The sequence below is a fragment of the Pteronotus mesoamericanus genome, unplaced genomic scaffold, assembly GCF_021234165.1.
Source record: "Pteronotus mesoamericanus isolate MK-2021 breed Mesoamerican mustached bat unplaced genomic scaffold, CSHL_Meso_final scaffold_636, whole genome shotgun sequence".
NCBI classification, from domain to species: Eukaryota; Metazoa; Chordata; class Mammalia; order Chiroptera; family Mormoopidae; genus Pteronotus; species Pteronotus mesoamericanus.
Genome location: NW_026555324.1, coordinates 3,295,526 through 3,318,588, shown reverse-complemented (window position 1 = coordinate 3,318,588; position 23,063 = coordinate 3,295,526). Strand labels below are relative to the sequence as shown.

The window sequence follows — 23,063 nt, the reverse complement described above, 5'->3', positions numbered from 1 at the left end:
TGGTTGAGACTTGGGCAATGGGGTTGGCATTAGGAAGAGAGATCTGTGATGAGACAATAAAATCTGGAGTTGGAGATGACCCTTCTTGACTAATATGTCAACATGAGTAATGTTGTGAACTACAATTTCTAGAATCTGTTGCTTTTATGGTTCCATGTTAGAATTCACTAAAGCCTATCTCACATGCAACTTGGAACATGGAAGTGAAATTGGATTAGGCAGCCACCTATGTAGATAAGACAGACAGATGCAAAGGGCCTTTGCTAACGCTTGCTTCCAGACCATTTTCTTCATCCTTTGCCATGCCAATCAAGAATATCCTCCTCAACCAAAAAAAAGAATGAAACCATACCATTTGCTGTCAAAAATAGGTGGACCTACAGCGTATTATGCTAAGTGAAATAGTCAGAGAAAGACAAATACCATGTGATTTTACTTATATGTGGAATCTAATAAACAAAATTAAAACAGACTCCAGATACAGAGAATAGATTAATGGTTGCCAGAGGGGAGGAGAATTGGGGGACTGGGTGAAAAAGGTGAGGTGATTGAGAAATACAGATTGGTAGTTACAGAATAGTCGGGGGAGTAAAGTACAGCATAGGAAGTAAAGTCATTAATATTGTAATAACCATGTATGGTGCCAGGTGAGTACTGAACATATCAGGGGAACACTTTGTAAAGTACATGATTTTCTAGCCACTGTGCTGTACATCCAAAACTAATACAAAATAATCTGGATATGAACTATAGTTGGGGGAAAAGAGTATCCTCAAAACCACCAGTGACTGGTTGACTTACATTTGATTTCAGCGTTTTGCTTCTACGGTTGTCTTCAAAGTTCAACATCAGATATCGAGTGCGGTTTGGATTCTCCTGTGTCTTCATGTGTCTACCTGGCAAAAAAAAAAGTATACTCTCATCATTGAGAATGCTCTCTGAAGGACAAACTCTTCTCTAGATTGTATTTGTATAAGGCCTAATATGCATAGTAAACACCTTGTTCTGTTGATTCCGCCAGTGACCACATGTTCCTGATTCCACTATGACAGCTGCCATGGTGCTGTCCAAAAGAGTCACGCTGCGGTTTGCTCCTGCACAGCGCAGGCAGTGATTGCCCTGACCCAGTCCTTCATGTGAGAACTGGCACCTTTCTATATCAGGCAGATTCTGGGTGTTTCCTGTTAGTCACAGCAGAATGTTAGCTTTCAATATGTTTTTAATTATCTTCGATCATATATGATTGAAAGTATGGGCATTGTTTTCTCTAATGAATGTCCTGTAATTTTTTTCTTAGAAATATTGACTGTTTTCCCAGCACTTGGAAGCTGAGAAATATAGTCGTTTTTTATTTCCTGAGAGAATGTATTAAATGTCTCATTGTATTTATATATTTTCAAATCAAATTATAATTTTCTCCATTTAATTGTATACATTCTGAGTCAAAATTATCATGTGTGTACAAATTTATATATTTTATTTATTTATTTTTTTTAGAGAGAGGGGAAGGGGAGAGAGGGAGAGAAACATCGAATGGTTGCCTCTAGCACACACTTTCACCAAGGACCGAACCCACAACCTAGGCATGTGCCTGACCAGGAATCAAATTGGCAACCTTTCACTTTGTGAGATGACACCCAGCCAACTGAGCCAAGCTACACTGGTGAGGGCTAGATATTCTATTTTAAAACATTTTTATTTTTATTGTACTTAGAATTTTTGTCATGACACTAGGCTTTTATTCATTCATAATACCAAAAGTTAAATCATGTCTTTCAGTCCCCTCCAAAGACACAAGGATCACCTCTGTGGTCAAAAAGAGGGGTGTAATGAATTCCAGTAATAAGAATGATCACAGACCATAAATGGCTATGGGATGTAACAGTAGCAGCGCACTCAAAGGGACTTCCTACTGGGTTTTGACTTGTGTTAAATGATGTGATTGCAATTCAGAGAAGCAGGGCATTTCTATGTATTGGATGCTGTGAGGGAATAAACTTTATTCTATCCTGGATAATCATAAATTCTTATCCAGAAGGCAGAAAGAATAGCTTGATGCTAAGCCTAATTTGTGAGAAGCACCAATCTACAATAGTAGAAGAGGAAATTTTTAATTATTTTTATTCTTTAGTATCTGTTCTCTTTTCCCATTTACACAGAAATGGTTACAGAATGCCTTGTTTTTGTCTTGCTCCATCATGGTCATGGAGTAGCTTTGTCATGGATGTGTGTGACACTTTTCTCTTCAATAAGCTAGCCCTTTTAGGGAGTGCCAGGCCAGCTCCAGTTCTCTGGAACAGCTTTTGCCTTTCTTGTTATCAAAAATACTGAAATATTTCTTACAGCATATTTGATGCCTTCTCGTAAGGACGTTAGTAAAAACAGAAGAATTTCTAGTCATTCACTCCTTCGTAAGGCACATAAGACTTTTGTTACATACCTTGCAAAGTCAGAACCCCTCTTCCAATGAAGCCTTTTCACTCAGAAGCTATGTTCTTCATGCTAATTTTTCAACATCCCTCATATACTAGGCTGTGTAGATTTAAAAAAATTTAACACACCTATTCACGGCTCTCTAGTATGTGGATAAATAGGCATAAAAGAAAGACGTTCTTACACTTCTGGTGCTCGTATTTTTGTGAGAAAAGAGATGGTGAAATGAGTAAGTTTTGTTTTCTAAGTAGAAAGTAAAGGTGTTAAAGAAAAGGAAATGAGAGGTGACAAAATAGGGAAGTGGGTGTGTGTTATGTGTCTCTTACGGAGTGTATGGACTTCCGTGAGTGTCGTCATTGATTAAAGTAATTCAGGGGGAAAAAATTTTAAAAATAAAGTAGTTCAGAAAATCTGTTGCTGCTATGGGGAACTTCTAAGATTACCACACTTAATTTCCTTAAAACTGAATGGATAATAATAATGCTGAAAATGGTTAAACTGAGCAGAATTCCTGTTCAGAATAGTACTTTCAGGTTCCCAAATGAGACCAAGAATTTGAAGTTGCCTTTTTGTGAAGTAAAATCTTGGAATTAGCAGAAGCTACTGAAAATATAAAAAGAGAGAGAATGTCTTTCTAAGCCCCATGCTCTTCCTCTACAGCATTGCCTTGTCCTTCTCCACCTACTCCCCTGTCTCGGGATCTTCTATTCCCCCCCTGTGCTTCCATGGAGACTTTGCCTCAGGCCTCTCCAGCTTGGATCCCTGCTTCCTGCCCAACTCCTTTGTTTCAAGCCCTACCCCTCTGTTTCAAGCCCCACCTCCCACACTATCTTGCCTTCCCTGTACCATGGGGGTCTTACCTCCAGCACCATTTTCCCCTGAATCCTCTCCCACTCTTCCTCTAAACTTATCAGTACTTCCCTTTTCAAACTAAATCCTTTGGGGATCCTAATAGACCTCAATTTTGTACTCACCCTCAACTGAAACTGAATAGCAGGCTATTGTTAAAGAATTTCCTAAGATAACAGCATCCCAAGTTGTCTGAGGAATTCGATATTGTTAATTCAGACCTATCAGCCTGGGCTTTCCATTTTATGTCAGCTAATTCACATGGTGGTTGGTGAAAGCCAGGCTCAACACTGGATGAAAATTGTCAGACGGAAACATCCTGAACGGGACTTCGAAAAGCAAACCTCCAATTGTTGGGAAACTAGAAAACTTGCTCAAAAATTATACCAAGCAATTCCTAAGGCTTTCCCAAAGCCTGTTGATGGAAACAATATTCGGACTTGCTCACAAAAGTCTGATGAATCCATCCATGACTAATACAATCAACTTTCGGTCCTTTTTAAGGAAAATTCTAGTCTTTCTGCAGCTGCTGAGTCCACTCAGGTAACTTTTTACTCTGTCAGCAGGCTGAACAGTGACCCTACCCTCCCGGCTGAGAGGACGAGGATGGAATGGGAAACCACTTCCACTCTAGATTTAGTGAACTTGGCCGATCAGCTTGCCCATTCTTTAGGTGAGACACCTAGAAGTAAGATTGCCAAGGTTTTTCATTTTTGGCCTTAGCAGAGGAGAGGCCCTAAACCCAGACCTCAAACTTTTGCCGTTACAGCGAAGAGCCAGGCCAGGGGCGCACGGCTTGCCCTAGGTCTGAGTGCTTCAGATGCCGCTCTCAGTCTTCCAACCGGCCTTCGCAAGGTCCTCCTCGCCCCGAGTGACGGGCCTTGTCCAATCCTCCTCTTACTCCGCTTGGAGAAACTTCTTTTCAGTTTGGTATGAAAGCTATTTCCATTCCTACCGACACTGGTGCGACACGCTCAGTGCCCAACCCCACCGTCGTAAAACAGCCCCTGCCTCGGACTGATGAAACAGTTCAAACTGGGGGTTTTGAATAAACAGGTTCATGTTTCTGAGCCTGTTCATTTTTGCTTATATCCTTCAAGAGATACGCACTGTTCTCTCCTTTTTCCTGTGCCCCTTCCCTTTTGTTAGGCCAAGACTTCCCAGAGAAGTCTTAGGTTGGAAGATCCTCCTCCTGAAAGAGGAAAATGACCTTATGTAACAGCGCCCTGAGTTCTCTCAGTCTCCTAGGATAGAAATCAAGAGATCACCAGAAACCGATGCGGACAAAGGTTTAGTCAGCCTGTGCACAAGGGAACCAGCACTGAAAAGGGAAAGGGAATAGGCTGCTCCCAGAATGCTTTAAGGGAAAGGCTTTTATTGGCGAGGGAGGGGAGAGCTCCTGCGCACTTTCCTTTTTCTGTTGGGTTGCTTGGCAACGATCCCTGTGCCTATGCCGTTGCTCAACTAGGCATGCACAGCGGTGGTTTTATTATCTGTGAAGAAGCAAGCAGTTAGAGGGACATAAAATTCTGCCAACTTCTTTGTCGAGCAGGGAGTGGAGGGGTGGTGACATTCTTGTGGTGGGCTTACTCAGTGTTTCATCTGGCCACCTGGTGTCCTCAGCATCTGGGCAAGGGGCAGCGGGTTGGTCACAGCTCTGTAGTTTTTCTTACCTGGTATCCTTGGAATCTGAGGGCACAGGTCCCTAAGCTGTCTCATCTAGAATTTGACAGTAACTGTCAGAGTGGACAATTAGGTGAGTTAAATGGCCTTTCAACATCTTTTATTCTGTTTATGACGGTTCAGCCGCTGAATATGGGATCACTGTTATCAATTGTTGTTACTGGATCAACTGCCATCTTCTTTATGGAAAAAAATATTTAACTAATATTGGCAGAATCCACAGTGTATCTCCTATTAAGATTAGCATTGATCCTTTAAAACCTCTTCCCAGAATTAATATCATATAAGTAAAGAGGCCCTTCAAGGTATGAAGCCCATAATAGAAGGTTACCTAACTCAGGGCCTTATTGTCCCTTGCAGTAGTCCTTGTGACCTTCCCGTTTTACCTGTGAGAAAATCCAAAGGATCAGAGTGGATGTTGGTCCAGGATCTATGAGCAACAAATGACATGGTGCCAGAGGCAACCCATCAATGTTTCTCTTTGCATCGATGTTTCTCTCCCTCTCCCTCCCTTCCCCTCTCTAAAAACAAATAAATAAAATTTAAAAAGAAAAACTGGCCAGAGAAGCCCAACAATCAGCTTCAGAAGAAAAAAAACAAGGTTGATATTCCAACACTTGCTCATTTGATAAAAAGAGAAAGCTTTGGTTCAGACCAAATAACAACCCAGTCCTACAAGAAACTAGAATTTCCACTCCTGACTTCTGCACAGGCATCAAAACACAGTCCACCAACAAAATGGTAGCACACATTAATCCATATTGGTGGGGAGATACAAACAAGGCTGCGAAAAGCACCTACCTTAATTCTCCCATCTGTACAAAGTGCTACCCTGTTGACTTTAAATGGCCTAAAAGACCATTTGAGGCTTGGCGAATAGATGTGATACAGTGTCCTTCATTTCATAGATATAAATGTGTTTAGTCATGATATATATGTTTTCTCACTGGACTGAAGCTCTCTCCTGTAGACAAGTTACTGCCTCTGCAGTGGCTGATGTCCTATTTAGAGAAGATTATTTCTACTTGAGAAACTCCACAGTGATTGAGGAACCCATTTTGCATCCAACAAGTACTATGTGTCCAGCTCTGCAACATCGTGGGTGTGCTTTCCCACCTTCAATCCTCAGGTTTAGTTAAACATAGTAATGGCATTATTAAAATTCAATCAGCAAAGTCTGTAGTACCTCTTCAAATACTTTGGCCAAAAGCATTCTTGTTGGTCCTTTTAAATTTCATCTGGGAGGAATAAATGGCAATGGGAGGAGACTTTTCTTAAGATGGTTAACACACAATATATAGATGGTGTATTACAGAACTGTACACATGAAACCTATATAATTTTATTAACCAATGTCACCCCAATAAAGTCAATAAAAAAGTAAAAAAACCCAAAAAAACCTCCAATCCACCCCTTTAGAATTCATAAACTCTCACCTTTGGAGATAATTACAAGACGCCCCATGCATTTGGCTCCTGCTTCTTTTGATCCACAGTTGATTAAGGGAGACATATTGTAAAGGCTTAATTGCTCCCATGAAAAATAATCATGCTTTAGTAATGAAATCTTCTTACAGTGCAGTCAAGGAAATGAAAAACTCAAAACCCACATTCTACAACCTAGAGATTTTGTATGCTGAAAAAGATACCTTAAAAAAGATTCCCTCCAGCCCTGGCTGGTGTGGCTCAGGGGATTGAGCACCAGCCTGCAAATGTAAGGGTCACTGGTTCACTTCCTAGTCAGGGCACATGCCTGGGTTGTGGGCCAGGTCCCCAGTTGGGGGCATATAAGCAACATCCACACATTTCCTCTCTCCCTTCCTCTCTCTCTAAAAATAAATAAATAAAACCTTTAAAATAAAAATAAAAGATTCCCTCCTGCCCTGACTGGTATGGCTTAGTTGGTTGGGCATCACCCCAAAAAGTGAAAGGTTCACTGATTCGATTCCCTGTCAGGGTACATGCCTGGGTTGCGGGCCTGGTCCCCAGTCAGGCACAAGTGAGAGGCAACCAATCAATATATCTCTCACACATTGATGTTTCCTCCCTTACCCCTTTTAAGAATAAATAAAATCTTAAAAAAAAAAAAAAAAGATTCCCTCCAGTCTTGTTTGACGGGCCCCTTTAGGTATTGTTGACTAAACCTTGTGGTGCTAAACCCCAGGGTGTAGACTCTTGGAGAGTGAGTGTCCCACCTAAAGAAGGCCTCAAACTAGGACTGGAACCGTACACACTCTGGTGACCTGAAACTGTCAAAGTTGAAAGCGGGTGATCTTTGAAGGAAACAGCTTTCCCTGAACACTGAATCAGGCCTGTACAAACCTGTTTCTTTACTATTTATTCTTACTTTATTTTTTATTTTCCTTGGAAGAAGCATGGCCTTGTTTATATTTCCTAGTCTATTGTTGAAAGGAAGGAACTTTTCTGGTTTTTGAATCTGTCATCAAGAACTTTGATATAGCTCTGGCTGGTGTGGCTCAGTGCCAGCCTGAGGTTGGATTCCCAGTCAGGGCACATGCCTAGGTTGCACGCTAGGTCCCCGGTATGTGAGGGGCAACCGTACCTTGCACATCAATGTTTCTTTTCCTCTTTTTCTCCCTTCCTTCCCCTCTTTCTAAAAATAAATAAATGAAATCTTTTTTAAAAACTTTGATCTATCCAAGGTAATCATGATTTTTGTTTTATTACGTACAGGTTTGAGCTCCTGACTTAAATTCATCATATAGACTAAGTTTACTATGTGTTCTAATTCTGTTTTGAATTATTCTTGTTATTAAGCTCTGTACCTGTTGCTTGTTAACCTTGAGCACAAGCTGTTGCCGGTCCTTACACCTGCCATCTGATGTGAGAGATGACACCTAGAAAAGGTTCTTCCTGAGAATAAGGGACAAAAGGATGCTGAAGTTGGAAGACCTGCCTGTTGCTTGGTGGTGCTTTCAGAGAAAGATCTGGATCAATAGGGAGGAATGATAAAAATTATGAGACTTTAAAGGAACGGGGTCAGTCAGGAGGGCCTGTGGGAGGAGCTAGGGCTTCTGGGAGGCGCTCTTGCACTCTGTCATCCCGAGAACCCTCTGGGAAGAACTTCTTGCTTACAACAAAACTCTGTAACTGCGGCTCCCCTTCACTTCATTTTTCCTTTCTATAAATACTTTTCCATCTTGGCATGCTGGGCACTGTGTGCATGTGCCTGGCTGTGTCTGCATACGCTCCATTGCATTTCTTTCTTTTGTCCCAGATAAGTCCTTTTTGGTGACAAAATGAGAATGGCAGGCTACTCTCCAGGGCCAGCTGTCAGGAATCTAAAACCTCATTAATCAATCCTAGGGTCTTCCCTGTAAAGCCAGTTAGTCACTAGACTGAAGGACACTGTTGTCTGTAGGATTTATTTTGCTGGGTTTAAATTTTTGTGCCTTTCAGTCACGCATGTGTGCTAGCTAGCAGAAAAGACTTTTGGAGGTTTTTTTTGGTGATTGTCCCTCATTTAAATGCTAAAAAATACTCCTAAATGAAGATTTAACATGCTAATGAGATATGCTGTGCCAAAAGATGTATGTAGTTCCATTGCACAGGTCCCCAAAGTGTGTGTGTGTGTGTGTGTGTGTGTGTGTGTGTGTGTACATATATATATTTTTTTGTTTTTTTATTTTTTAGACTGGGGGGTGGAGGGAGAAAGAGGAGAGAAACATCAATGTTGGTTGCCTCACACGCCCCCTAGTGGGGACCTTGCCCACAACTCAGGCATGTGCCCTGACTGGCAATTGAACCAGCAACTCTTTAGTTCACAGGCTAGCACTCAATCCACTGACCCACACCAGCCAGGACAAAGTCTACATACTTAAATGTCACATTTAGACATCATTTTTCCCACCTCAACTTCCTTAAAACTGTTCTTGGCTTTCATTCAGAGAACAACATTTCTCCTTTTCCCTTTAAATGGTGTCTCCCTTATTGTATGAGCTATTTAATAAACCTTCCCCTGAGTCCTAATGTTTGTGGTGAACTCTCTTAATTTATATCTTGGGGTTTCTTAAGAACCCAGGATTGTTTAGTCGTAGATTGTCACCTGCCGTGTGGGAGACTCTGGTTTGATTCCCGGTTAAAACTGTATATTGGTTTCTGGTGATCTCTCTCTCTCTTTTTTTTAAATATATATATTTTATTTACTTTTTTTTTTAGACGGGGGAATGGAAGGAGAAAGAGAAGGAGAGAAACATCAATGTGTGGTTGCCTCTAACATGACCCCTACTGAGGACCTGGCCCACAACCCAGGCATGTGCCCTAACTGGGAATTGAACAAGTGACCACTTGGTTCACAGGCCAGGGTTCTGTGAACCACACTAGCTGAGCTCTAGCCACACTAGCCAGGGCTCTGGTGATCTCTTTTGATTTCTGTCCTGGGAGATCACAGAACCCAGTGGATCAGTGACAGAAACACCTAGTCAGTACTGATTTACAGTTGTCACAACGGACTATTCCTCAACCATAAAAACAAATGAAATATTGATATATGCTACAACAGGGATATGTCTTGAAAAAATTATGCTAAGTAAGTGAAGTTAATCACAAAGACCATAAATTTTTTATGCCATGCATATGAAAGACCCTCATAGGGAACTCACAGGAGACAACTAGTGATTCTCCAAGGGAGGGGATTGGAGGAGGAATATTGGAAGACTGAGAGAGATAGCTATATAAAGTGTTCAATGCAGTATATGCATATCAAATCATCATGTTGTGATCTTTAAATACAATTGTATTAATCAGTTATACCTCAGTAAAGCTGGGGGAGAAGGAAGTTTCCAAGTGCATCTCAAAATTTATAATAGTTTTGCTTATGTCAGTAAAAATAGGAATTAAACGTTAGGGATATTAAATCCGTTTACATTTTGAAGTTTTCTCGGGACACAGGGAAAAACTGACCTAAAATAAATGTTCTTTAGTATCCAACATACACCTGAGGATGTAACTAATACATTTCACACCTTGTGATTAGGTTGAGAAGAGACCCTATGCCCAGCGGGGTTCCAGCTTCCTACCGGAGCCCAGTGCTCTGGGGTTCTTTTTCCTAAGGACCAAATGAGAAGGGGTGGGAAAGGGATGGGTGGAAAGTTCAAGGCTTGCAAGGATCAAAGACTAAAATGGAGCCAGACTCTGCAATAGCCGGTGAGGTCAGATTGTGTTTCTAAACATGGGTCACAGTTCCATGAGTGAGCTCACAGCCTTAAGCCAAATCCTTGACCCTCTGTGCAAGACAGCAGACCCTCTTGTTTCTGGGTGGCCGGGCCTGCCCCACCCTCTTGTCTGTACTTGCTCCATCTTGAAACTGAATCAGGAATTCTGCTTACAACTCTGACCACGCCTTCTGACGGAGCTGTGGAAAAGACAAAGGAATAAACCCCAGGCCAGGAAAAAGTTGTATTTAAAAGCAAATGGTGGTGGGGCGCAGGATGGGGAGGGAGGGGGCAGGCAGATTCTGGGCCTCTGAGAGCCAGTTCAGCAAAGCCACAAGTCCTCCCCGTGGTTGTCACTCAGGCGCGTGGGGGCGGAGCCTTATAAACTGTCCAGTCAGGGGCCTCGCTGGGACAGATGGGTTGGGCAACGGCCAGCGAAGGCGTCATAATGCGCCTTCGCCCTCGGGCCAAGCTCTAGTCTAGATCTTTGCTCGGCTTCGTGAACGGTTCCCGGTGGCTCTGCCACGGCCTCTGTGGCGCTGTCATCTGTACGGGTCGTAAACAGGACTCAGGGAGACCAGGAAACCTAGAAATGGTGAGTGTGCGGGCAGGGTGCGGAGATGGAGACATGGGGCTGGTCGGAACGGCTGGAACCTGCCTAGCGGACCGGCCTCCCCACGGTCAGGTTCGAGTCCACCTACCTCAGTGCCCTGGGCCGCCGCTGGTACCTATCTTATCTGGCTGGCAGCGCGGGGACTGGGCGGCAGCCGGGACTCCGGGAGTCCTGCCCCGTCCCTTCGCGACCAGTTCGGCCTAGAAGCTTCTTTGGCAGCTTTGTGCCCGCAGCCCCAATTCTTCCCAGATGGTGCGGTGACAGGGAGGGTCGTAAGGGAACAGTCGTAAGTCGTACTCCGGAGTTTGTTGCGTGGGAGGAGCTGCGGTGTGTGGCATCCTGAATTCCTCTCTCCCCATTGACGCTTGTATTTTCCTGAGTTTTCCCAATGTCGGGGGAGGAGGGTATCAAATCCACGAGCACGTTCCACCAGCAAAGCTCTGCCTGGGGCTGGCAGTAAATCCCTAAATTTCCAGATCCCTCCCCTTGTTCCCAAATGGCACTTCCTTTCTCTGATCCACAATGTCATTCGTGGTGCATCTGAAACAGTCCAGTATTTTACTTGTTTATCCTTTTTTTCCACATAGTTATGAATGGATATTTCTGAAAGACAGGTATTTTTTTTCTCTGAATATTTTGCTTGATAGGGGATCCCCATTCCTCACCCCCAGGATCTTTCCTGGGCACAGACATCCTGTAGTAAGTCCTTTGGGTGGATGATCCTTTTTGAAATCTTTCCTGGATGATCTGCCCTGTTAGCACTGTCCCTCCCTGAATGTGATACTTGACGAGATTTATTGATTTATTTAAGTTTTCCTTTTTCGCCCTCCTTTTTCAGCGAGGGTGGAATGTATTTAATCAATAGAGCTTGAAAGAGCATAAAATAGTTTCAAAGAGGCAAGAGTGGTGAAGTTCAGAATAAAAAAAATCCACTATTACCAATTCATTTGTTAAGAATTCAGGTTTCATGATTTTCTTCCTTTCAGCATGTAGTAAGTTTCTGAGGTATATTCTTTACTTTTTGATGCTTTCAAATGAAATTCCAGAGCTCAGACTTGCAGAGCAGACGTGTTCAAGTGTGATTAATTATTACAAAACAATGTCTTGCCATGGAAGTAGTGATTAACTGACACCTCTTTGCTGAATGGAACAGATACTTGGGCTTTTCTGGTTTAACTAAGGAAAGTGAGTTACTGTTTTCTTCCCCTCTTTCCACATTATCATTGGGTTTGAGTGATTTGGCTGGATTGTTCAAATGTCAGGTTTATGTAATTTAAATATCAATCGGGGGGAGCAGAGGCCTGTGGCCAGTGGCGCTATCTAAGGCCCCTTTGGAGCCTGCACAGGGAAGCACTTGAAGGCCCAGTTTTTCCTGGGGAGCCTGACCCTGCAGGGTCCTACCTGCTCACACCACCAGGGAAGGAGCCGGTGCACTGGGGGAGCTGCAGGAAGCTGGGGGTGCAGGTGCCCAAGGAGGGGGAGAGGGGATGACACCCTTTCTGAGGTGGTGGTTTCTTAAGTCTAGACAGTTTTAGACCTTGTGTTTGAATTTTGCAACCAGTTTAGGTGCGCTCAAGGTATATTTTTCACACATGGAGAAGTCTGTGAAGATCAGGTAGACAAAGGGGTTAATGAATTGGGGAGTTTGGGTCAAAACATTAAACAATACCAAGCTGAGAGTTGCCTCACTTGTGAGAATGGAAGCCTGGGGGAAGGAGGACTTCCACGCTTGCAGGAGAAGAGGGTGTGTGGAGCTCCCATGTTTATTCCTGGGGCTGCTCAGGTGTCCCTCCCCCTCCCCCAGGGACTGATGCACTGCAGCTGTTCCGTCTCAGTCAGGGGTGTCTAGACCCCAAGTCAGCAGTTACAGTTCACCTGAGTGTGACTTGCCTTCTGAAATGTACAGAAGTGGGCTGCTTATCTGTTTTCATTCTCATATTTTTTTTAAATTTTTTATTTTTTAAATCATGTTTATCCTATTATAGTTGTCTCAATTTTTTCCCCCTTTGCCCTCCTCCACCCATCCCACCCCGCCCCCACTCCCACAGTCAATCCCACTCTGTGGTCCATGTCCATGGGTCATTCATACATGTTCTTTGTTTAGTCCCTTCTCCTTCTTTCCACCATTGTCCTCCTTCCCCATCCCCTCTGGTCACTTTCAGTCTGCTCCATGTTTCCGTGCCTGTGCTTTATTTTCTTCTTTAGTTTATTTTGTTGAATAGATTCCTCTTATAGGTGAGATCATATGGTATTTTTCTTTCACCAGCTGGCTTATTTCACTTAGTATAATATTCTCAGTTCTGTCCATGTTGTCACAAAAAGTTGAAATTCCTTTTTTCTTTTTTTTTAAATGCAGATTGATTTTATTTATTTTTTAAATGTCAAAATCCATTACAAAATATTAAAAATTTTAAATCGATTATAAAGTCTCAGCAATTAAAGCATGACACCACAGAAATAATCAAGTTAGATCAATGAAATAAAATGAACATTCTAGAAACAAATGTATATATCTGTCTAACAATGTGATTAAACTGATATTTCAGATCAATGGGGAAAATAAGGCTTATTCAACAAATAAAGTGCATGGGCCACTATTACTTTGAAATAAAACAAATATAAAACCCTATTTCACACATTATACAAAAAATATTCAGGTGAGTTAAAAATCAGTATGTAAAATCTAAGGAGTTTTAGGACAAAATACAAAATAGTATTTTTCTTACCCCGAAGTAAAATATTCAAACCCAGAAGCTATAAAGTAAAATATTGACAATATGACTATATTAAACATGTAAGACTATACAGTAATATACATCTAAAAAAGTTAAAGGACAAGTAATAGAATAGGACAGTATTTGCAACACCTAAAAAAGGGTTAATAGTGCTTTGTTTTTTTTTAGGGAAAAAATTCTACAAACATTTAGTCAAAAAACAGATAAAGAATACTAAAAGGTCATTTAAAGATTTTTAAAAATAATAGAAATAGGCAATAAATATACAAAAACTAGTTTAGTTTCAACAAATAATAGAGTAACAATTAAAATAACACATCATCCTAACAATCAGATTAATAAATATTAAAAATATTGGTAATATCAACTATTGGTGACTGTGAAAGGAACTGGGTATTCATAGACTCTTTTTCTTCATCTTCTTAAAGCACTCCCTTTAGCATATCTTGCAATACTGGTTTGGTGGGGGTATGTTCTTTTAGCCTTCTTTTGCCTGGGAAACTCATTTCGCCTTCCATTTTAATTGAGAGCCCTGCTGGATAGAGCAGTCTTGGTTGCAGGCCTTTGCTTTTCATTACTTGGAATATTTCTTGCTGTTCCCTTCTGGCCTGTAGTGTTTCTGTTGAGAAGTCAGCTGCTAGCTGTACTGGGGCTCCCTCCTATGTTACTAATTCTTTCTCCCTGCTTCCTTTAGGATTCTCTGTTTGTCTTTGATATTTGCCATTTTAATTATGATGTGTCTTGGAGTGGGCCTCATTGGGTTCCTTTTGAATGGGGCCCTCTGTGCTTCCTGGACCTGTGTGCCTTTTTCTCTCCTCCAATTAGGGAAGTTTTCCATCATTACTTTTTCAAACAGGTTCTCTATCCCTTCCTGCTCTTCTCCTGGTATCCCTAGTATGAGGATATTATTATGTTTCACTTCGTCCTGCATATCCCTAAACACCTCTTCATTCTTTTTGAGTCTTTTTTTTTTTTTCATTTTCTTGCTCTTTCTGGGAGCTTTTTTCTACCTTATCCTCCAGCTCACTGATTCGTTCCTCTGCTTCATCTAGCCTGATTTTTATTCCTTCTACTGTGTTCTTCAATTCAGAAATTGTATTCTTCATTTCCTCTTGTCTCTTATTGATAGTCTCTGTGTCCTTTTTCATGCTGATATAGTTGGCAGTGACTTCCTTGTAGTTTCCCTGTAGTTTTTTGTAATTCTCTCTGAGCTCATTGAGCTTTCTTAGAACCATTGTTTTGAACTCAATATCTGATTGTTTATGTGCCTCTATTACATTTAGTTCTCTTTCTGGGGATTCCTCCTTTCCCTTTGACTTGGGGGTGTTTCTTTGTCTTCCCATTATTTGTGAGGCTCTTCTTTTTTGTTTCTGCTTCTTCCATTAACCTGTCTTGGTTTCCTGACTTTGTGGTATGAACTTCTATGGTAGGAGACTGATGTCTTTTCTTTCTGGATCTGATGATGTAAGCTGTTGACCCTGTCTGACCTTAGGTAGTCTGTTCGGGACTTCCAGGAATCTATTGTTTGTGGCTGTCTCCTTCATCTGTTAGTCAAGTCACTCTGCACTCAGCAGGCCAGCTGAGACACCACAGGGTGGGGACAGGGTTATTGGGTCCTCCCATGCTGCTGCCACTCAGGAGTGGTCTGCCTGAGCCAGATGGCTGCTGCCGTGTGGGAGAGGAGTCAGTAACATCCTGCCAGCCTCTCTCTCTGTTCTCTCCCCAAAGCCTCCTTCCCCAGTCTCTCCTCCGGCGTCTCCGGCCCACTCTGCTCCCGCCTTTGCCAGAGACCAGGGTAAGTGGCTGCCAATAAAAATTTATGCATTGGACCTTTAAATGTCTCTTTGCATGTCCAGCCACCTGTCTCTGGCAGAAAGCAACCCTGCAGCTTTTTGAAGCTGGCTGTTATCTGTGCACTTTTTGGGCTCTGGAGCTGTAGGCTGGAGATCCCTGCTATGGTTTAGACCCTGCTCTTCTCAGGGAGAGCCAACTGGCTGTTTCAATATCCCTCTAGTGCTGCTGCCCATGGGCGCCCCACCCACCTATTTGAGTCTCTACCGCACTCCTTACCAGTCAGGTTGTGCTAAAGCTGATTTTTCTGTCTGTCCGAGGTTTTAAGGCTCCTCTATCGCCATTGTTCAGTTGTTTGTTCCAGATGATTTCTCCACAATTTAGTTGTAATTCCAGGTTGGTCCAGGGAGGAGGTCAGTGTGACTTCCCCTCATTTCTCCGCCATCTTGATTCTCCTCTCTCATATTTTTGACGGTGCTACCATTAAATTCCTTTCCCTTGTATATTGGCAGCTGTTTGATTCTAGTTTCCATTAGAACTTAGGCTTTTATAATATAGTTGAATGAGAGAGACAATGTCAATAAGGCCTGAAAATATGTGGTAATATCTCATTGTTTTATTTGTAATCTTCCAGTGCAATGAACATGTTTTCATATTGCTTATTTCCCATTTGCATTTTTCTTTGATGAATTGTCCACTTTATTAAATTTGTTGATTGGAGAGACAGACCTTGATTTGTTGCTCCGCTTATTTATGAAGTCAGTGGTTGACCTCGAATGTGCCCTGATTCGGGAATCGAACCCCACAACCTTTGCATATCTGGATGGCACGCTTAACCAACTGAGCTACCCAGTCAGAGTATTTTGTCCATTTTTTAATTGGCTTATTTGTGCTCTCATTGTTCAGTTGTAAGAGTTCTTTGAATATTTTGATACCCATCATTTATTAGATAAGTATTTTACAAAAGATTTTCTCCTGCTTCTATTCTGTGACGTATCTTTTCATTCTCTTAACACTCTTCACTTACAGTTTTTCATATTAATGAAGTGAAACTTTTTTACTAAATACAAGGTCACCTAGACTTTATTTGTTGCATTCTAGGAATTGTTTTTACTTTGGCATTTTACATTTGGATATATGATCTATTTTGAGTTACTTGTGCAAAGTTTAAGTTCTATGTCTACATTCATTTTTCGTGTGTGTATGTATGTATATTGTATGTGGATATCTATTATTTCCAGCATGGTTTGTTTAAAAAACTTTCTTTTTTCTTATAATTGCCTTTACTCGTTTGTCAAAGTCAGTCCCCTAGCTATTTCAGCCATCATCTCTGTTATTGTTGGTTTTTTCAGATGTTTGACCCAGACAGTCATGTCATGGAACAAAGACATTTTTGTTTCTTGCTTCCGTCTATGTACCTTTTATATCCTTTACATATTACATGGCTAGGGCTTCCAGTACAGTATTTAATGGGATTGGTGAGAGGAAACTTTGCCCTTCTCCCATCTTACCAGAAAAGCATCTAGTTTCTTATGATTAAGTATGATATTAGCAATAGGTATCATGATATTGTTTCTCAAGAAGAGAGAATTCTCCTTTAACTAGATTATCATAAATGGATGTTGGATGGTATAAAATCCCTTTTCTTGTTCATTTGCCCTTACTTTTACTTCTAATATTAGTAACTTCTATGTTTTCTCTTTTCTCAATTATCTTGACTAGATGTTTATCATTTTATTTTTTCAATGGGCCAGCTTTTGGTTTTCCAAACTAAGAAAGTTTTTTTTCTTTCACACTTTAAACATTTTACTCCACTCTCTTCTTGCTTGCATGGTGTCTGAGAAGTCTGATTTAATTCTAATCTTTTTTTTCCTCTATACCTAAATGTTTTCCCCTCTGACTTTTTTTCAATATATTTTCATCTTTGATTTTTCTCTAGTTTGAACATGATATACTTGGTTTGCATTTCTGGTGCTACCATTAAATTCCTTTCCCTTGTATAGTGGCAGCTGTTTGATATTGCTTTCAGGTGTTTTTCATGTTTAGCGTTCACTGAGCTGCTTAATTGTACAATCTGCTGACTATGAGTAATTTTTAGAAAAATCTTAGCTATTATTGGCTACCTGTTTGTTTGTTTTTCCTGTTCCTTTGTCTTTTCCTTCAGGTATCCCCATTATGTATATTTCAATCTTCTGTAATTGCACTGTAGTTTATGAGTATTGTGTTCTGTGACGCTCATTCTTTTTGTCTTTGTATTACAGGCCTTGATAAGAACAGAATATTTTAGGCATATTTTAAAGTGCTGTTTTGCTCCAGCCAGATAGCTCAGTTGGTTGGAGCATTGTCCTATAAACCAAAAGGTTGTCTGTCAGTCCCCGGTTGGGGAGCATACAGGAGGCAACTGATGGATGGACATTTCTCTCTCTCACTCCCCCTTCCTCCCTCTCTAAAATCAATAAATATATGTATAAAATGAAATGCTGTTTTATTTTTCTCTTTGACATTGTTGAAGAGAGTGGTTTGATTGTGGCTGCAGTCCTTTAATAGATCTAAGAAAAGTTGTTCATTTCAAGTTCTTCTATGACATCGGTAATGATGGCCTCTAAGTTCTTTAAACATCCGACTGGAAACCAGAATTCTCTGATTTCAGTTGTTGATGATTGACAGATGACAACTTTTCAGTCTCATCCCTCCTTATTCCCCTTTGACCCACATCTACACAAAGTGATGAAAGTACCTTTGTGCTTTTTCCTTTAAAGGTGGCAGGGGATTCAGTCCTCTAAGGTCCTGATCTTGCAAGTGAACCATAACCAACCCACCCACTAACCTCAACCTTACAAAAAGTGCAGGCATATCTTCTTACTCTGAAGCCATTTCATGATTGTTGGAGAGGCTTCCCTTTCCTTCCCCACACTCCTCAATTTTGGAAGTAATAAGCCCTTCATACACTCTTGGCTGTGTGTGGTCATCACTGAAGGGATTCAACATGTGCTCAGGGCTCAAGGTGCCACGTGGCCTCACTCCACGTGTGAGCTTGGGAACTAGAGAACCTGGGAGTGCAGCCTCTAGGGTGGCTGGTTGGGAAACACTCCTGCAATTTAAAACTGGAGATCTTATGTTCTTTTGGAGGAAAACACTGCTGAATCCTTCCATGTATGTTATATTCACAGGCAAATCTGCTGTCAAACTTTTGTGGATTTCACTGAACACAGTTGTAGTCGCCAACTCTCAGCCTGATTCTCAAGTCAGGAAGGTACAGGGCGGTGTCTTGTTTCTACTGAGAAGAGCACTTCTGGCACATTTATTATTGTGTGTGCCTGTGTCTGCCAAAAATTGTCTTTAAGCAGCCTTGAGCACATGAGTATAGGGATTTTGTGATCTAAGTTGTGCCTTTTTCCTTAACTTTCTAGCCCATCAAATTGGACTGAGAGAGAAAGCAGAACTGAGTCTGTGGCAATGATTATGCAAGGCAAAAACAATACTTTTTCTCAAAAATATTTCAATTTTGCCAGCTGTATCTGACTACTTCTAGAGGCCCGTAGTACTTTAGGGATGACAATGGCCAGCTGGACCTTATTAAAAGTTGGGTTTCCACTGGTCTCTTGGACTATATGTTTGCTGATGAGAGTAGAAGAAAAGGCTTCTGCCTTAGCTGGTGTGGCTCAGTGAACTGAGCACCGGCCTGTGAACCAAAGGGTCGCCTCTTCAATCCCCACTCAGAGCACATGCCTAGGTTGTGCACCAGGTCCCCAATAGGGGGCATGTGAGGGGCAAATGCACATTGATGTTTCTCTCTCTCTCTTTCTTTCTCCCTCCCTTCCCCTCTCTAAAAATAGATAAATAAAATCTTTTTTTAAAAAAAGAAGAGGCTTCCTTTTTTTTGTTCGTTAAACTTTAATGCAGATCTGACCCTCTGCCTCATGCTGGGCTGTAAATGATAGATAGGAAGGAAATGAGTTTTTCTCACAATGGTCTTAAAATACTTGTTTTATTTGTATAGCATTTCTGTCACTTCTCCACATGCTCTCATCCCTACCTTAAGAGAAAAAATAAGATGTAAATCTTTTTTGATCACAGTAAAATTGTGTAAATCATTCCCATGTGTTCACCATGCTGTTAAATTTATGAGGAAGTTAAGTGTGGATAGAAAGTAAGTTTCTGATGATCAAGTCATTGCATAAGTGTTTTGAGATGACAGAATCATACATAAGCTTCCTGTGAGTGGAGTCTAGATGTCACGTGCAGTCAGTCTCACGCATCCTACCGTAAACATGCTTGGGATGTTTTAGGATGCTGTGGCCATTGAAGATGTGGCTGTGAACTTCACCCTGGAGGAGTGGGCCTTACTGGATCCGCCACAGAAGAAACTGTTTAGAGATGTGATGCAGGAAACTTTCAAGAACCTGGACTCAGTAGGTAAGGATGACAACTTTTTCTTGACTTGGTCAATTAGAGAACAGGTATTTTTTGCTCATCATCTTTTTTCCAAAATGTGGAACATGGAAAAGGACATTGGTAAATAAACTAGGCATGGTCACAGCTAACTCTGAAGATAGCATCTTAACAATTTTTTAATAGCTTTTAGTATTTGTAATCATTTTTCTGGGTTTACATTTTAGGCAAAAAATGGGAAGATCATGACGTTGAAGATCAGGACAAAAACCAGGGAAGAAAACTCAGGTGAGTCACAGTCACAATAGAAAGTAGTGTCTCATGGGAAAATTCTGGTATGTTATGAATTTTTTAAAAAAGGAAACAAAATAACTCCTGCTTCAAATTAATTATTCTTTTTTGTTTTTGTTTTTTAACCCAAGTGTATGCTTATTGATTTTAAAGTGAGAGGAAGGGTGGGGGAGAGAGAGAGAACATTGATGTGAGAGAGAAACATCCATCGGTTGCCTCCCATATATGCCCCAACCGGGGATTGAAATTGCCACCAAGGTATGTGCCCTGACCAGGGATCTAATCTGCAACCTTTTGGTGTATGGTATGATGCTTTAACGAACTAAGCCACCCAGCAAGGGCCAAATTTAGTTAAGAATTTTTTACCAGAAATACTTTTTTAAAAAATATTTATTTATTTTTAGAGAGAAAGGAAGAAGAAGGAGAGGGAGAGAAACATCAGTGTGCAAGAAATACATTAATCAGTTGCTCACACGCCCACAGCTGGGGACCTGGCCCACAACACAGGCATGTGCTCTGTCTGGGAACTGAACCGACAGTCTTTCAGTTCACAGGCCAGTGCTCAGTCCTCTGAGCCACACCAGCCAGAGCAGAAATACTTTCTTTATATATGACATAAATATTCAGTGTTTGCAAAACAGTTTACTTGGAAACTGTATTAATAAGCTTTCTATATGAATATCACTGTTTTGATCATTGCAAGGGTGAAATCCTCCTGGAGACCATTTAGTATATTCAATTTCAGAGAATTCAGAAAAGTCAAGGAACTTACACTTTTCCTAAAACCCTAATAAATAGTTTGAAAAGTTTTATTAAAAAATTATTTATAATGTGCTTCTCCTTTTTTGCAGAAGTCAAATGGTAGAAAGACTCTATGAAAGTAAAGAGGGTAGTCAATGTGGAGAAAATTTCAGCCTTACCTCAAATCTCAGTCTGAACAAGGAAACCACTGAAGTAAAACCACATGAATGCAATACATGTGGAAAAGTCTTCATGCATCATTTTTCCCTTAATTGGCACATCAGGTGTCACACTGGACAAAAACCATATGAGTATCTAAAATATGGAGAGAGGCCATTTAAATGTAAGATTTGTGGGAAAGCTTTTATTTTTTCAAGTTTATTTAAAATACATCAAAGGATGCATACTGAAGACAAAGCCTATCACTGTAAGGAATGTGGGAAAGCCTTCCGTTTTCGGGCATCTTTGCAAATACACGAAAGGATTCACACAGGAGAAAAACAGTATGAATGTGAGGAATGTGGGAAACCTTTCATGTGGCTCACAAGTTTTCGAAGACACATGGCAATGCACAATAGATACGGACCTTATAAATGTAAACAGTGTGGAAAAGTCTTTAGATATCATCGTGCTTTTCAATCACATGAAAGGACTCACACAGGAGATAAGTCCTATGAATGTAAGCAATGTGGCAAAGCTTTCAATTCTCAACGAGGTTTCCAAGCACATCAAAGATATCACCAAGGAGAGAATCCCTATGAATGTAAACAATGTGGAAAAGTCTTTAGATATCCTCATACTTTTCAAGCACATGTAAAGATTCACACAAGAGAGAAACTCTTTGAATGTAAGCAGTGTGGTAAAATTTTCATTTCTCATCGAGGTTTCCAAGTGCATGAAAGACATCACAAAGGAAAGAAACCTTATGAATGTAAGAAATGTGGTAACGCCTTCAGCTCTCATCAAGGTTTTGAAATACATGTAAGAAGAAATCACAAGGGAGAGAAACCCTATGAGTGTAAGCAATGTGGTAAAGGTTTTAATTGCCATCGAGGTTTCCAATTACATGAAAGAAATCACAACAGAGAGAAACCCTCTGAATGCAAATGTGGTAAAGCTTTTGGTTATTACCATTACCTGCAATTACAAAGAGGAACTCATATGGGAGAGAAACCCTATGAATGCAAGGAATGTGGGAAAACCCTAGGCAGTAACAAAGCCTTAAAGATACACAAGAGACTGCACACAGGAGAGAAACCCTATGAATGTCAGCAATGTGGGAAAGCCTTCAGGAATCCATCTGGATTTCGGTCACACATGAAAATACATGGTGGGGATAGACCGTATCAGTGTAAGGAATGTGGGAAAGCCTTCATTTATCCATCACGTGTTAGGGCACACATGCGAGTCCATGATGTAAATAGACCTTACCAATGCAAGGAATGTGGGTTAGCATTTTATTTTCCCAGTACATTACGCAGGCATGAAATGACTCACACTGGAGAGAAACCCTGTGAATGTAAACATTGCGGTAAAGCATTCAGAGATCACAGTTACTTAAAAATACACGAGAGAAGTCATACTGGAGAGAAACCCTATGAATGTAACCAGTGTGGTAAAGCTTTTTCTTCTCAGATAGGTTTCCAAGTACATGTAAGAAGTCACACTGGAGAGAAACCATATGAATGCAAGGAATGTGGGAAATCCTTCAGTTATCCCAGTTCCTTCCGAAGGCATAAAAAGACCCACAGGATACATCCTCTTGAATGTAAACAGCATAAGAAAGCCTGATCCACATTCCTACATGTGGGGGAAAAAACCGAAAAAGAGATAAATGTGAGTAACATGAGAAAGCTTGATGGAAATTCATGTGTAATGTTCTAGAAAACTTTCAATATGTAAGGGTCATTATAAATGTAAATATATTGTTTGTCAAGCCTCCTTTTTAAAGTGCATTGTTGGGCTGTGGATTTCTAATTATTTTCAGAGCTGAATATTCAGATAATTCTGAGTCATCACTCAATAAATAATATATAAAATTATAGGTAGCATTTCTTTAAATTAGTGAATAGTATTTTATATTTCCATTTTGAAACCTGTTAGATTCATAGGTCAATTGAAGTGTATTTATAATATACAATCGGATTTAATTTTTTAATGATGTTCTATTTGTTGTTTGTTGAGGGAATATTGAAAAATCAAAGTTTGTTTTTTGTTGGGATTTTCCTACTAGTTTTGTGACAGTTTCTGGGTATCTCTAATCTGTTATATATATATTCTACCTGTCTTACTGAGAAAACTCCATTTGGGGAGTGGTGGGTATAGGAGCCATTTTTCACTTTCCACACTGAGAAACCATTGT

At 40.7% G+C, this 23,063-nt stretch overlaps 1 protein-coding gene across 1 annotated transcript; it reads left to right on the top strand.

Moving 5' to 3' along the window:
• The first annotated feature begins 10,620 nt into the window (after positions 1–10,620).
• LOC129061539 (zinc finger protein 709-like) lies at positions 10,621–22,569 on the top strand. Its single transcript, XM_054562221.1, has 4 exons — positions 10,621–10,733; positions 19,567–19,693; positions 19,897–19,957; positions 20,812–22,569. The coding sequence occupies exons 1-4, from the start codon at positions 10,731–10,733 to the stop codon at positions 22,490–22,492; spliced, it is 1,872 nt and encodes a 623-aa protein (XP_054418196.1). The 5' UTR covers positions 10,621–10,730; the 3' UTR covers positions 22,493–22,569.
• The last annotated feature ends 494 nt before the right edge of the window (positions 22,570–23,063 follow it).

Bases quoted from the DNA above. Each gene is read 5' to 3' on its own strand.
- LOC129061539 (XM_054562221.1), top strand. The intron at 19,694-19,896 runs GTAAGGATGACA...TTTACATTTTAG, and splicing joins CAAGAACCTGGACTCAGTAG to GCAAAAAATGGGAAGATCAT. The intron at 19,958-20,811 runs GTGAGTCACAGT...CCTTTTTTGCAG, and splicing joins AACCAGGGAAGAAAACTCAG to AAGTCAAATGGTAGAAAGAC.